This window comes from Mandrillus leucophaeus, unplaced genomic scaffold (genome assembly GCF_000951045.1).
Source record: "Mandrillus leucophaeus isolate KB7577 unplaced genomic scaffold, Mleu.le_1.0 Scaffold288, whole genome shotgun sequence".
Lineage (NCBI taxonomy): Eukaryota > Metazoa > Chordata > Mammalia > Primates > Cercopithecidae > Mandrillus > Mandrillus leucophaeus.
In genome coordinates, this window is record NW_012103009.1 from 438,502 (window position 1) to 452,513 (window position 14,012).

Here is a 14,012-nt window from a genome sequence, read left to right on the forward strand (position 1 = left end):
GCACCACATGGAGACACCGTTCCACACGCACATCAGATGACGAGCATCAGCCACACAGAGACACCGTTCCACACGCACCACACGGAGACACTGTTTCACATGCACCACACGGAGACACCGTTCCACAAGCACCACACGGAGACACCGTTCCACACACACCACAGAGACACCGTTCCACACACACCACATGGAGACACCATTCCACAAGCACCACACGGAGACACTGTTTCACATCCACATCAGATGACGAGCATCAGCCACATGGAGACACCACTCCACACGCACCACACGGAGACACCGTTCCACATGCACCACACGGAGACACCGTTCCACAAGCACCACATGGAGACACCGTTCCACATCCACATCAGATGACCATCATCAGAAGAAGGAAGACAAGTGTCGGCGGGATGAGGGTGAGGATGTGGAGAAAGGGGAGCCTTTGCTGACAGGAGGATAAAATGGTGCAGCCAGTGTGGAAAGGTCTGGGGAAAGGTCTGGCCTCAAAAATTAACCATGGAATTGTCACATGACCTGGCCTCGTAGGTATTTAGCCAAAAGAACTGAAAGGAAGGACTCAAACACGTATTTGCACACCCACATACACAGCAGCCTTATTCTCAACAGCCAAGGCTGGAAGCGACCCAGCTGTCCACTGGTGGATGCACGGACAGAACGTGGGCCCCCACACAGTAATTATTCAACCTTAAAAAGGAAGGAAATTTGGACGTACACTACAATACTGAATGAGCTTTGGGCACATAATGCTAAGTGAAATCAGTCAGTCACAAAAAGATAATACTTTACGATTCCACTCATAAACTGTACCTAGAATAGTCAAAGTCAGAGACAAAGAGAAAGGTGGTTTGACAGAGGCTGTGGAGGGGGAGAATGAATGGGGAGTTAGCGTTTAACAGAGAGAGAGTTTCTGTTTGGAAAAATGAAAAACTCCTAGATATGGATAATGGCAATGGCTGTACAAGATGGTGAATGCACTGAGTTACACACCTTAAAATAGTTAAAAACAGCCAAGTTCATGTTATGATATTTTACCACAGTAAATATAAAAGACAGGAAGAAAGTGGAAGAGAGAATTCTTTTAAAGAGGGAGAAGGGGCCGGGCACAGTGGCTCACGCCTGTAATCCCAGCACTTTGGGAGGCCAAGGCGGGTGGATCATGAGGTCAGGAGTTTGAGACCATCCTGGCCAACATGGTGAAACCCCGTCTCTACCAAAAATGCAAAAAAAATTAGCTGGGCGTGGTGGCGCATGCCTGTAATCCCAGCTAGTCGGGAGGCTGAGGCAGGAAAATCGCTTGAACCCAGGAAGCAGAGATTGCAGTGAGCCGAGGTCGCGCCACTGCACTCCAGCCTGGCGGTAGAGCAAGACTGTGTCAAAAAAAAAAAAAAGAAGAGGGAAAAGGAAAGTAGGTCTTTTGTAATTGCTTCCCTGAAGCAGCCTGGGATCTCACAGCCAAAGCAGTGCCCCAGAACTTCTACATGCTGACAGAACTTCTGAGCCAGACAGCACTTCCAGCCCAGTTCTGAGGCCGGCTCCTCCTGGGACTAAGATTGCAGGGAGATTCCAGCAGAGCCCCAGAGCCAGGCAGAAGAGGGGGGGCTGTGTCTGCCAACAGGACCCACTAGGGCAGTGCCCCTCGCCCTCAGGGGAGCAGCCCTGTGCTCTCTGCAGAGGAGCCTGCTGCCCACAGCCAGGGCTGCTCACTGGCACTGCCCGCCAGCACCGCCTGCCCTTTCCTCTCCCCAGACACCTGGAGCATCATGCAGGCCGTCTGCAGGATGGAGAAGCACTGCCCGCTGGCTTTGACAAAAACTGCCAGGTTGACCTTCTATTGTGGAAGACGGAAGCTTCTCTTTTAGCACATTTTATACTTAATAACCACCGTGTAAGTTCTACGTTGTTCAGTCAGAACATGAGAAAGGAGGTAGACATGTCAAACAGGGCTAGAAATCCGCCTTCTGCTTTCAGGGCAATTCTACAGTAGACTTGTCACTTCCTGTGAGCCTGCAGCTGAGACACGCCTCACTGTTGCTCTGTGCCCCACCAGAGACCTGTGGTCCAGCCTTGGGACTTGGGACTGGAACCTCCCCTTGGCAGAGCTTTGTCCAAATGCTGGGGCCCCAATCTGCGGCTCCCGACGAGTCCACAGGCCGGGCCCGGCATGCTCACAGACACGCAGCGGGGCTGAGGGGCCCACTTACCAGCAGTAAGTCCATGGTGTTGAGCCGACAGAGCTCCTGGTTGATGCTGGGTGTGTTTGTGTGCAGCAGTGCTGCCATGAGCCGGGCGCCATGCAGACGGGCATTCCCCAGGGGCTCCTCCAGCACACCAATGGTGGTCAGGATCGCTTTCTTCTGCAAACACAGAAGACACCACCCAGTTAGGCCCTGTGAGCAATGAGGCCACTGCTGGAGTCTCTGGGCTCATGCCCACCACTCCATGCCGGGACCCCGCCTAGGGCGGTGAGGTGCATGGTGGGGGTCCACGCCAGGACCCCGCCTAGGGCGGTGAGGTGCATGGTGGGGGTCCACGCCGGGACCCCGCCTAGGGCGGTGAGGTGCATGGTGGGGGTCCACGCCGGGACCCTAGGGCGGTGAGGTGCATGGTGGGGGTCCACGCCGGGACCCCGCCTAGGGCGGTGAGGTGCATGGTGGGGGTCCACGCCGGGACCCCGCCTAGGGTGGTGAGGTGCATGGTGGAGGTCCACGCCGGGACCCCGCCTAGGGCGGTGAGGTGCATGGTGGGGGTTCCTCAGGGAGGGCTGTCTGCCAGAAGAAATGAAGGGATCAGTGGGGTGAAGAGGCTGCTCCTCCCCTCAGGGCCTCAGAAGAGTGCTCCCAGGATGGCTCACGGGCACTCCAGTCTGAGCCTGTGGGGCCAGAGAGCCGTGCACCTCAGCGGGTGAGATGTCCAAGATGGGGCCAGCGGCACCAGTCTGAGGCCAGAGCCCTTGGCATGATGCCTCGCTGAGGATGCCCAGTGGGGCTGCCTCTGCGGACACAACCTCAGAACACCAAGTTAACAAGTGTCCCATGAACACACTTTGGGGAGACGGACGGAAATGCCTCCTCAGATGGGCCACAGGTCTTTCCTGATCCCCTACACTCAGCATAATGCATCTGCCTTCTCTTCACTGAAGGCTCCAGGCTGACAAAACAGAATCCCAGCCCCCACAGGGCTCGCTAGGGGGGCAGGTGGATCTTACCCAGGTGGCGAGTGAGAGGAACTGAGCTGTAGGTCAGGAGGGCGCTACGCAGCGCGGGGTGGGGGGCGTTGTGTCTGGAGAGGGTGAGACGGGATGGGCAGTCGCCTGGCTGGCAGTCTGAGCCAGGAGGAGCCTTTGTGTGCTTCACCCTCCTCAACATGACCCACGCACTGCCCAGTGCTGCTGAGCAGGGCAAGGGGCCTCCCCTGCCACCCCCTGGTCCCCTCTCTCAGGAGCCCAGCATCCCTTAGCTAGGTGCCCCCAACTTGGAGGCCAGGCCTGTGGTGACCTCCAGGTCAGCTGCAGAGGCAGAGAAGAGCATTTGCAGATCTGGGAGAGCAGTCCTGAAAATGTGTTTTGGCACCTACCCGGTGCTTCTCAAGTGGGGGTGTGGGAACGGCTGTCTTAGAACACATTCACTCCACACTCTGCTTCCTATGGGACAGGCTGTGGGTTCTCCTCCCTGCAAATCAACCTCGCCTGCGACGCCTCCAAAGGCACTCAGCAGTCGCCACGGCCATTTACCTTGGGGGGGTTGAGCAGAAGCTGGTGGAAGTCCTTCAGCCGAGGCTCGATGCCGTGTAGTACACTGCTGCTGACAGTGTATGACCTTTCCAGTCCCTGAGAAAAGGAGTCCACCAAGCCCTCTGTCCTGTGGATGAGGAAAGCAGATGGAGACCGGGGACACCAGGGCCCTGTCCAGCCTCACCAGCAACTCAGTGCATCCTCTTCTTCCAGAAAGAGCCCTCTTTAACTTCCCAAAAATAAATCCTAGAGGAGTGCAGCTACCCAAGGTCTCCACACGTGATCTGGTGACTGGTACAGGCAGAAGAGAAAGGCACTAAAGACCTTCAGGAAGATGACTGCTTGTGACATCCGAGAACATGGAGGCAGGGCAAGTGACACAGGACTCACTGCTCTCAGCACCGGTGGGGTGCTGCTCTGTCCTCCTGCTTTGAAAACCTTCACTGCTATCCCTGTATCTTTCACACTGTTCCTGTGTGGACCTTCTTTTTTTTCTTTTAGCCGGAGTCTCACTTGGTCGCCCAGGCTGGAGTGCAATGATGCGATCTCAGTTCACTGCAACCTCCACCTCTTGGGTTCAAGTGATTCTCCTGCCTCAGCCTCCCGAGTAGCTGGGACTACAGGCGTGTGCCACCACAGGCATGGACCACCACACCCGGCTAATTTTTGTATTTTTAGTAGAGACAGGATTTTGCCATGTTGGCCAGGCTGGTCTCGATCACCTGACCTCAGGTGATCGCCCGCCTTGCCTCCCAAAGTGCTGGGATTACAAGTGTGAGCCACCATGCCCAGCCCCTGTGGTGTTTTCAAGCAAGTCTGAGATATTTATTTAAACACTCTTTTCAGTTGTAAAAATAATACATAATCATATATTTTTAAAGTAATAAGCAAAATAATTTCAAAAATCAGAGAGCGAGGTGCAGTGGCTCACACCTATAATCCCAGCACTTTGCAAGGGACAGGCGGGAGGATGGCTTGAGCTCAGGACTCTGAGGCCGCACTGAGATACGATCGTGGCACCGCACTCCCACCTGGGTGACAGAGCAAGACACCATCTGAAAATCAACAGCAGCAGCAGCACAAGAATCAAAGAGAAACAGCTGGCTTATCTCTGTTTTCCTGGTTTTTACACAGTCCCCTCCATCACATAGAGGGTTGAGCCTGGGCCTCAGAAGTGGCTCAGCTTTCCTGGATTTATGAAGATTAAAATATCAATATTCCACTTGCCTAACTAGAGAAAAACGATAACATTTTAACACTATTTTTGGTTAATAAACTAACAAATAAGTATTAGGTAGTACGAGAGAGACAGAGACAGAGACAGTCCTAACAACCTCACTACCAAGGTTAAGTCGATTTCTTGTCATTTTCTTATTGTTCCTTTTTCTTTCACTTTAAAAAAGCACAGGCTATCAGTGTTGGGGGCTGAATTACATTCTCCCCAGAATGCGGAAATAAGGGAGCTACAGTCACCTTGGGAGAGTTAGACATCGTTGCATGTGATGGAATGGAGACGACGGAAATGTCCTGGAGATATCAGGTTCCCGCTGGCATGTGGGGAACCTGAATCCACAGATGGGGTTCAAGAGCCAGGGGCAGGCCAGGAGGGGAAGTGCCCAGAGAACACTGATACGGCCCTTTCGAGACACACACTATAGGATCTCCTGGGCATCTGGCAGGCCAACCACACCCCCCTGTCCCAATGCCTCCCTCACAGACTCTCCACTCGACCGTCTTTCCATTTGCACCTGATGGGCGTCCTCCTCGGAGTTTCAACTGCTTGAAAGGCTTTGGCAGTGCCCAGCCTTCTGTGACCTGAGGGCCTTCTAGGCCACACTGTGATCCAGAGAAACAGTTTCAAACACTTCCTGAAATTTCTACCTGGGGTCAGAGAAAGGTCTCCAGCACCTATATCCTCAAACAAATTCAACTTTCACCTGAACTCACTTCTGCTGCTGACTCCTCTGTCTCTGCCTATTCACTATCGTGCCTCAACAGGCCTCCAACAGCTGCAACTGAGGATAGCGGTGTGGGGTAACAGCAAAGGAGCTCCTCCAAGCAAGCTCCACTCTCCTCTGCCACGTATCGCCCCATGCTTGTGTCCACACTGGGACCCCCTCACTGCCTCATCCCAGGTGGTCTCTGCCAGATGCGGCCTCTCAGGGAAAACGTCCCTGACTGCGAGGCTCCACCCACCAGCCCCATGTGGGTCCCTTCTTGTGAGCCCTGAGGCACAGGGTGCATGTCTACGGCACTCGCCACTCTGCATCACCCTGGCTGTCCGCACACTGGCCTCCTGTGCCAGATGGGAGCAATTAAAGGGAAGGGGCTGTGTCTCAGTTCTCTGACTCCTTGGGCCTGTGTTAGTGCACAGTGGGTACAGAAATGACACCTGATGAACGAGAAAGTGCAATGGAGGACAGTCGCCTGGGAACCAAGTGCTAATGCCACAGCCCCACCCTGTGAGGGCCAGTGTCTGCCTGGGAGATAAACACATGTATATATAACTGTGCGTCGCAGTGGAAACCCTGCCACACACACACACACACACACACAGGAGCTGTGGGGACTTGTCACAACAGTCCTTGGGGAAAACCTGCCAACCACACCTGTTCCACACATGTCGACATATGCATCGCCAACTGGCCACGACGAGCAGCTTCAGGCTGGAGAGGAAGCACCAGTGATGATGAGCGTCCAAGGGGACTTGGCCGCAGCCATAAAGTCAAGCCTTCAACAAGGGAAATCTATCTGTGTTATTACTTGCATAATCAAAAATTAAAAACACAAATGACATAATCCAGACTGCTCATGTGGGCTGCCAGTCACCGAAGCACCAAGTTCAGCTCCATACGGTTTCTCCTCATGAGACTCACCCAACCCGCCTGGTTTCCAGCAAGGTGAGTAACACCTGAGTCCCGCTGACGAGGCAACTCTCCGTCCGGTCTCCATCAAACATGTTCTTCAGAAGCTGCTCCACACAGTCCTGCCTGCTGGACACACACAGAGGTCACTGCCTGGCAGAGCAGACACACACACAAGAGACACACACAGAGGTCACTGCCTGGCAGAGCAGACACACACACAAGAGACACACACAGAGGTCACTGCCTGGCAGAGCAGACACACACACAAAGGATGCAAGGATGCTCCTTGCTCCCCATGGAGGACCCCAGCAAAACCCTAAACCTGCTCAGGCTCAAGGCCAGGAGCCAGGGTTCTCAGGACACTCCTGCTGCTGCTGGCCCACTCTCTAGACCCGCCAGGTGACTCCTCTGAAGACCCCTCCCTCTGGAAATAGGCCCCCAGTTAACACGGGCTCTGAACCTGGGGTTCATTCGAATGTGAATCAGAGGAGGTGGCAGCATGTCCTGGTGCTCAGAGCGAGGCTCAGCGATGTCCCCATGACCCAGAAAGGGAGGCCCACCAGCACCACGGCCCACCAGCACTCACGACTCCAGCGCTGTGAGGAGGGGGTCTGGCTCCAGAGCCTCTTGCAGCTGACTGCCCTGGTCTCTGCCCAGCCTAACTATGTCACAGAGAGTCTGAGAAGCATTTGACTGCCTCTGAAAAGACAAGGGAAACACAGAGCCCCTCAGTACGGAGAAGAAACAGCAGGACCAGCCCTGGTAGGCACACAGGGCACGAGTCCTGCTGCTTCTCTGGCAGATGCTAGACTTCTGTTGTTATTCAATACCATTGTGACGTTAAATTCTTTTTCTTTCTTTCTTTTTTTTTTTTTTTTTAAAGATGTGGGACTTTTGCCCGGGCGTAATGGCTCTGGCCTGTAATCCCAGCACTTTGGGAGGCCGAGGCGGGCGGATCATCAGGTCAGGAGATCAAGACTATCCTGGCTAACACAGTGAAATGCCACCTCTACTAAAAATACAAAAAATTAGCCGGGCGTGGTGGCAGGCGCCTGTAGTCCCAGCTACTCGGGAGGCTGAGGCAGGAGAATGGCGTGAACCCAGGAGGTGGAGCCTGCAGTGAGCCGAGATCGCACCACTGCACTCCAGCCTGGGCAACAGAGCAAGACTCTGTCTCCAAAAAAAAAAAGGATGTGGGACTTTCTCTAAACCAGTTTTCTACAAAGATTCCAGACAACAGCTTCATTTCAAAGAAGCTCGAGTATGCCTTTTCTGTCGTCAAAATGTAGATCTGGTTAGATTTTTCTTTTTTTTAAGCTGCATTGAACTATCTTTAGGAATTCAAAACAGGGCTAATAATGGTCAGATATGCAATGCAGATACTGGGCTATACCTGTGATCCATGTTTTGAAATATACTGAATATGTGGCCATGTTATTGATACTGTATTTTAAATGTGGTAATAAGTAGCTGCTGTTATTCAGAATGAGTCCTGTAAGCTGATGAAAATAGGGAAGTAGTTACCAAGAAAACAGAGGACTCAACCTTTCTAGGGAAACATTAACACACAATCCCTGACGGGAACCTGCCCCTGCTGACAATGCCGGGGTTGTTCTCTAGGGAAGACAAATGTGATTCAGAGAGAAACAACCTGACTCCTTGCAGCATTGGCTCACACGCTGTGGGAAGACGGAGGGGCAAACACTCACAGGAGTGTTTTAGGGAGAAAAGAAAGCAGCCAGATTAGCCCTGAGCTCTGCCTTTGGCAGCCAGATTAGCCCTGAGCTCTGCCTTTGGCAGCCAGATTAGCTCTGAGCTCTGCCTTTGGGACCCAGGACAGGCCATCAGTCCACAACACCCACATGCATGGGTGGACTCTGGTTCTCAGGCAGGGTGGCCTCCTCGCGTCCTACAGACGCCAGCGTGGCCTCTCCCATCTGTCTGATCAGCCCTGTGGGCTAACGGAGAACGAAGCAGGGTGATTGGCCAGGCAGCGGTGAAGGCCTCAGACACGAGTCAGCACCACTGTTTTCCAATTTGCCAAGGATGCGTGGTTGTATGTATAGATAGACACGTGTAATGCTAGGAAAAGGTCTGCTGGGATGTACCCCAAACTCTGAACAGGCATCACCACAGGGAGCCCCACTGTCACCTTAGGTGCTTCCAGGGTGGGTGGCTTCTAGGGGGCCCCTAACAATCCCCTCCTGGAGTTCATGCCCCTATAGCCCCCATCTCTTTTAGTGTGGGCTGGACCCAGCCACCCAGCTCTAAAGAGCCAAATACAGTAAGAGTGAGGGGAAAGCTCAGCTCCACGTCGTGTGCTGCCCTGTGGAGAGGCCCACGTGGTACAATGACGAGGGTGGCCTCGGCCCACAGCCCTGAGGAACTGTATGCTGCCAAGCCATCTGTGACCATGGAGCTGGCCTCTACCCCAGGGGAGCTCTGAGATGACTGCACTTTGTGAGAGAATGAGCAGAAGAGCCACTAAGCCACATTCAGATGCCTGATCCACAGAAACTGATACTGCTACAGGTAAAAATACTTGCCATAAGCAACTACATTTCAGGGTAATTTGCTATTCAGTCGCAGACGACCAATACAATTCTATTAGAATTGTTCTTTTGTTTGTTTGTTTGTTGAGACAGAATCTCGCTGTCGCCCAGGCTGGAGTGCAGCGGTGCGATCTCAACTCACTGCAAGCTCCCCTTCCCGGGTTTGAGTGATTCTCGTGCCTCAGCCTCCTGAGTGGCTGGGATTATAGGCACCCTCCACCACGCCTGGCTAATTTTTAGTAGAGACACGGTTTCGCCATGTTGGCCAGGCTGGTCTCAAAACTCATGACCTCAAGTGATCAGCCTGCCTCAGCCTCCCAAAGTGCTGGAATTACAGGCATGAGCCACCGCGCCCGTCCTAGAATTGTTTTTATCATACACATATATTATTTTTCACTTAAGGAAAAAAAGCCTAGGCCAGGCATGGTGGCTCACTCCTGTAACCACGGCACTTTAGGAGGCTGAGGTAGGAGGATCACTTAAGGCCAGGTGTTTGAGAACAGCCTGAGCAATGTAGTGAGACCTCATCTCTATTTAAACAACAAGAAAACAGCCTAGAGGCCAGGTGTGGTGGCTTACCTGCCTGGGTGAGCAGGAGAATCGCTTGAACCCGAGAGGCGGAGGCTGCAGTGAGCCAAGATCGCCTCATTGCACTCTAGCCTGGGCAACAAGAGCGAAACTCCACCTCAAAAAAACAAAAACAAAAACAAAAAAAACCCAAAAAAAAACAGCCTAGAAGTCAATGCTTGATTAAAGAGAGAAAAGTACCCAACAGATCCTCATCTTAGGAAAGGGATGACTTGCCCCTCCCTCGCTCCCTTGGCCTGCAGCAGTAGATGGCCCAGCAGCCACAGGCCTGGGCTAGCACGCACGAAGCTTGGTAAGCAGCACACTCACATCTTCATCCTGGCTCGGGTGGATCAACTCCACAAGCCTCTGGATGACTTTCTCTTCATTCAGCCACTGAAAGAGAAAAAGAGGCCTTTCAGTGTCGCTGCTCACATCTAAGTAAACAGCAGGAACCTTTCCCCTTCAGCGCAGCACTGCACCCGTTTTCTAGAATAGACTCTGCCTGACACGTCCCAGACCCAGAAAGAACACAAATAACACACAATGACTGAGTTTTGGGAGGTCCTGGAAGTAGTTGAAAAGATAATAAGGGGTGACCACCATCCCTCTGTCCTAATGGTGCACATGTAAGCTCTGTCTTCAGGATTTCTCTCTAAGGACCAGGGTGCAAATGAGCCACACGGGCCACAGTTCAGGAACCTGCTGGATGCTGAAGCCAGAGAAGCCTCAGCTGTTCCCTGCAGCACTGGGGCCTTCCCAGGATGAGGAAGAGTAAATCCACCCTGGCGAGGCCACAGGAACACTGTGGGGTCAAGCTCATGGGCAACGGGGGCCCAGTGTGAGTGTCGGGGTCCGGCAGGTCTGGGCCACATCTGGCTCCCACACCGCACTGCTGTGCCCTGTGCCTAAATTCCTTATCCCAGAATGGGATGACCTGTCCCCACATGGCTACTTTGTGAAGTGAATCAAGTAAAGCAGCTAAAAGGCTGCCTGATGTACAGTTCTGCAGGCTTCCCACTAACGGCTATGACCACAGCTAGTACTGATCCTGTGTCCACTGTGCAAAGGTGGGTGATGGTCAGTCATTCCCTGCGTCCACTGTGTAAAGGTGGTTGATGGTCGGTCATGCCCTGCGTCCACTGTGCAAAGGTGGGTGACGGTCGGTCATGCCCTGTATCCACTGTGTAAAGGTGGTTGATGGTCGGTCATGCCCTGCGTCCACTGTGTAAAGGTGGGTGATGGTCGGTCATGCCCTGTATCCACTGTGTAAAGGTGGGTGACGGTCGGTCATGCCCTGCGTCCACTGTGTAAAGGTGGGTGATGGTCGGTCATGCCCTGTATCCACTGTGTAAAGGTGGTTGACGGTCGGTCATTCCCTGCGTCCACTGTGTAAAGGTGGTTGATGGTCGGTCATTCCCTGCGTCCACTGTGTAAAGGTGGGTGACGGTCGGTCATGCCCTGCGTCCACTGTGCAAAGGTGGGTGATGGTCGGTCATTCCCTGCGTCCACTGTGTAAAGGTGGTTGATGGTCGGTCATGCCCTGCGTCCACTGTGTAAAGGTGGGTGACGGTCGGTCATGCCCTGTATCCACTGTGTAAAGGTGGGTGATGGTCGGTCATTCCCTGCGTTCACTGTGCAAAGGTGGGTGATGGTCGGTCATTCCCTGCGTCCACTGTGTAAAGGTGGGTGATGGTCATTCCCTGCGTCCACTGTGTAAAGGTGGGTGACGGTCGGTCATTCCCTGCGTCCACTGTGTAAAGGTGGGTGATGGTCGGTCATTCCCTGCGTCCACTGTGTAAAGGTGGGTGACGGTCATTCCCTGCGTCCACTGTGTAAAGGTGGGTGATGGTCGGTCATTCCCTGCGTCCACTGTGTAAAGGTGGGTGATGGTCGGTCATTCCCTGCGTCCACTGTGTAAAGGTGGGTGACGGTCAGTCATGCCCTGCGTCCACTGTGTAAAGGTGGGTGACGGTCAGTCATGCCCAGTGAGAAGCTGCTCCCTGAGGAAGCATTACTAACCTCAGAGTGAGAGTGACCACCTGGATGAGTCCAGATTCTAGGAGCTGGGAAACAGGCAGAGGACCTCACAGTTTACTCTATTTTATTTATTTATTTTTTTTTTGAGAAGGAGTCTCGCTCTGTCACCCAGGCTGGAGTGCAGTGGTGCGATTTCGGCTCACTGCAAGCTCCGCCTCCCAGGTTCACACCATTCTCCTGCCTCAGCCTCCCGAGTAGCTGGGACTACAGGGGCCACCACCACACCTGGCTATTTTTTGTATTTTTAGTAGAGACGGGGTTTCACCATATTAGCCAGGATGGTCTCCATCTCCTGACCTCATGACCCGCCCACCTCCGCCTCCCAAAGTGCTGGGATGACGGGTGAGAGCCACCGCGCCCGGCCTCTACTCTCTTTTAAATCTCACCACAAACAAAGCTGGCCAAACAGTGAGTGGAAGTTTGTGCGGCATGGATTTCCCGGACTTCTCTGGGGGGCATCCTCCTCTTTTCGGGAACTATAGCACCTGCTCTCACTGACTAAACACCATCAGAACAGACGCATGCACACTCCAGGGTAAACAATGGGGCTCTGCAGGTAACTGCTGTCCACCAGGGCTCTCCTGGCAGGCACAGGCCTGGACGCAGGGCCAGCACCTCACTGACCTCCTGCTCTAAGCCACAGGGGTGGGCGCTGGCAGGGGAAAAGGAGGCAGGCAAGATAAGTCCATTTCAGCCTCTTCACAGAGCAGGAGGCTGGAGACTGCAGAGAGAAGGGACCTCTCTGCTCCGCGCTTCTGAGCAAGTTGAGTCAGAACAGTGGGAAAGGTGCAGGCCACAATCCTTGACAAGAACCCCTAACAGTCCCATGGAGAAGTGCACGCTGGGTGAAGAGATGAGGGCCGGGCGCCCTGGTGCTGTGAGCTCCTGCACTTAACCAGCTGGCTTCCTGCAGCACCACTGCCCTCGGGAACTGGGGGGACTCCCAGACTCACATGCAGGACTTCCTGCCGGAGCCCGGCTGGCTCCACACAGCTGACCAGGCGCAGCAGCAGGTCCATAAGCGCTGAGGTGCCGATGTGCTTCAACACCAGGCTGATGAACTTGTCCTTCTTCTTCAAAAATGTAATCACCTGAAATCACACACACCTGAGAGGCAGGCAGGGCTGACCCTGACAACCATGAGACTCCTCCTTCAAAAACTCTCATGGGAAAGCTGAACTGTTAATTATATCAAGCAGAAATAACGGAAAGACCCAGACAAGATTGTAAGAAAGCTCTCTCAAGGGACAGGCAGAGAATTCTACCAGGCAGTGGTGTATGTGAGGGCCTGGTAGGGGGAGGCCGCTGCACAGGGACAGCTGTGGCTCTGCACTGACAGGACACAGCTGTCCCAGGCGGGGCACCACAGGCTGCGTGAGAAGCTGCCATTCAATACCTACTGGTTCGGGTTTTTCCAATAGAAACGAATGGTGTAGACAGAGCTGAGCTGAGCTGATGGCCATCGCTGGCAGCCCCAGGCCTAGAACACACACCCAGGGAGCACAGAGTGCACAAGATGCCAGCTGCTGACCAAAACCAGTGAGCAGCTGAAGGGGAAAGAAGACTGAGGTTTTAGAAAAGAAAAAGAGGCCTTCTGTGGCTGGCTGATGACCAGTACCAACGAAGTGTAGACAGCTAAGCGTGAGGCCACGGGGAGGCACAGCACCCATCACAGACACAGTGAGCTGCTCAGATGGTGGATCTGAGGTAACAGTGGAGAGCTGAAGGCTGGGCTTGCTGCAAATTCAGCTCAGCTCAGCCTACAGAGATAAGTGTCTGCTATGTCCAGGCTACTGGGCTGGGGGCTGGGGTAGACCCAGTCCTCCACTGGAAACAATGGGAACACAGAGAAGGCCCACCTGGCTGCAGGGCCTCAGCCTCACTCCCCAGTGCTGCGATGAGGAGGGAGAGTAGGAAAAGGATCGGTGGGAAAAGAGAAGGGGAAGAAGGAAGAGGAGGGGAAGGAGGGGGCAGGAGAGGAGGAGAGGAGGATGGCTCTTCGAAAAGGATGATTAAACTTCTAGAAAGACTAAGGACAAAACAGAAGGTGCAAATAACAGTATCAAGAATGAAACAAGGGACATCACTAAAGATCCTACAGAAATAAAAACCATGATGAGAGGTTTGCAGTTTTTTTTTGTTTTTTTTTTTGAGACAGGGTCTCACTCTGTCGCCCAGGCTGGAGTGCAGTGGTGCGATCATAGCTCACGGCAGCCTCCATCTTCTGAGCTCAAG

At 53.6% G+C, this 14,012-nt stretch overlaps 1 protein-coding gene across 1 annotated transcript in view; it reads right to left on the bottom strand.

Annotated features, from left to right (window-relative positions):
- The window catches only part of PPP6R2 (protein phosphatase 6, regulatory subunit 2), a 42,298-nt gene that overhangs the window by 20,578 nt on the left and 7,708 nt on the right, over positions 1-14,012 (bottom strand). Inside the window, exons 2-7 of the mRNA XM_011985579.1 lie at positions 12,731-12,868; positions 10,068-10,133; positions 7,205-7,317; positions 6,628-6,741; positions 3,752-3,878; positions 2,223-2,375 (exon numbers count right to left, since the gene is read on the bottom strand). Of these exons, the coding sequence (XP_011840969.1) occupies positions 2,223-2,375; positions 3,752-3,878; positions 6,628-6,741; positions 7,205-7,317; positions 10,068-10,133; positions 12,731-12,796 (639 nt within the window). The 5' untranslated portion in view covers positions 12,797-12,868. The remainder of the gene's footprint in view (positions 1-2,222; positions 2,376-3,751; positions 3,879-6,627; positions 6,742-7,204; positions 7,318-10,067; positions 10,134-12,730; positions 12,869-14,012) is intronic.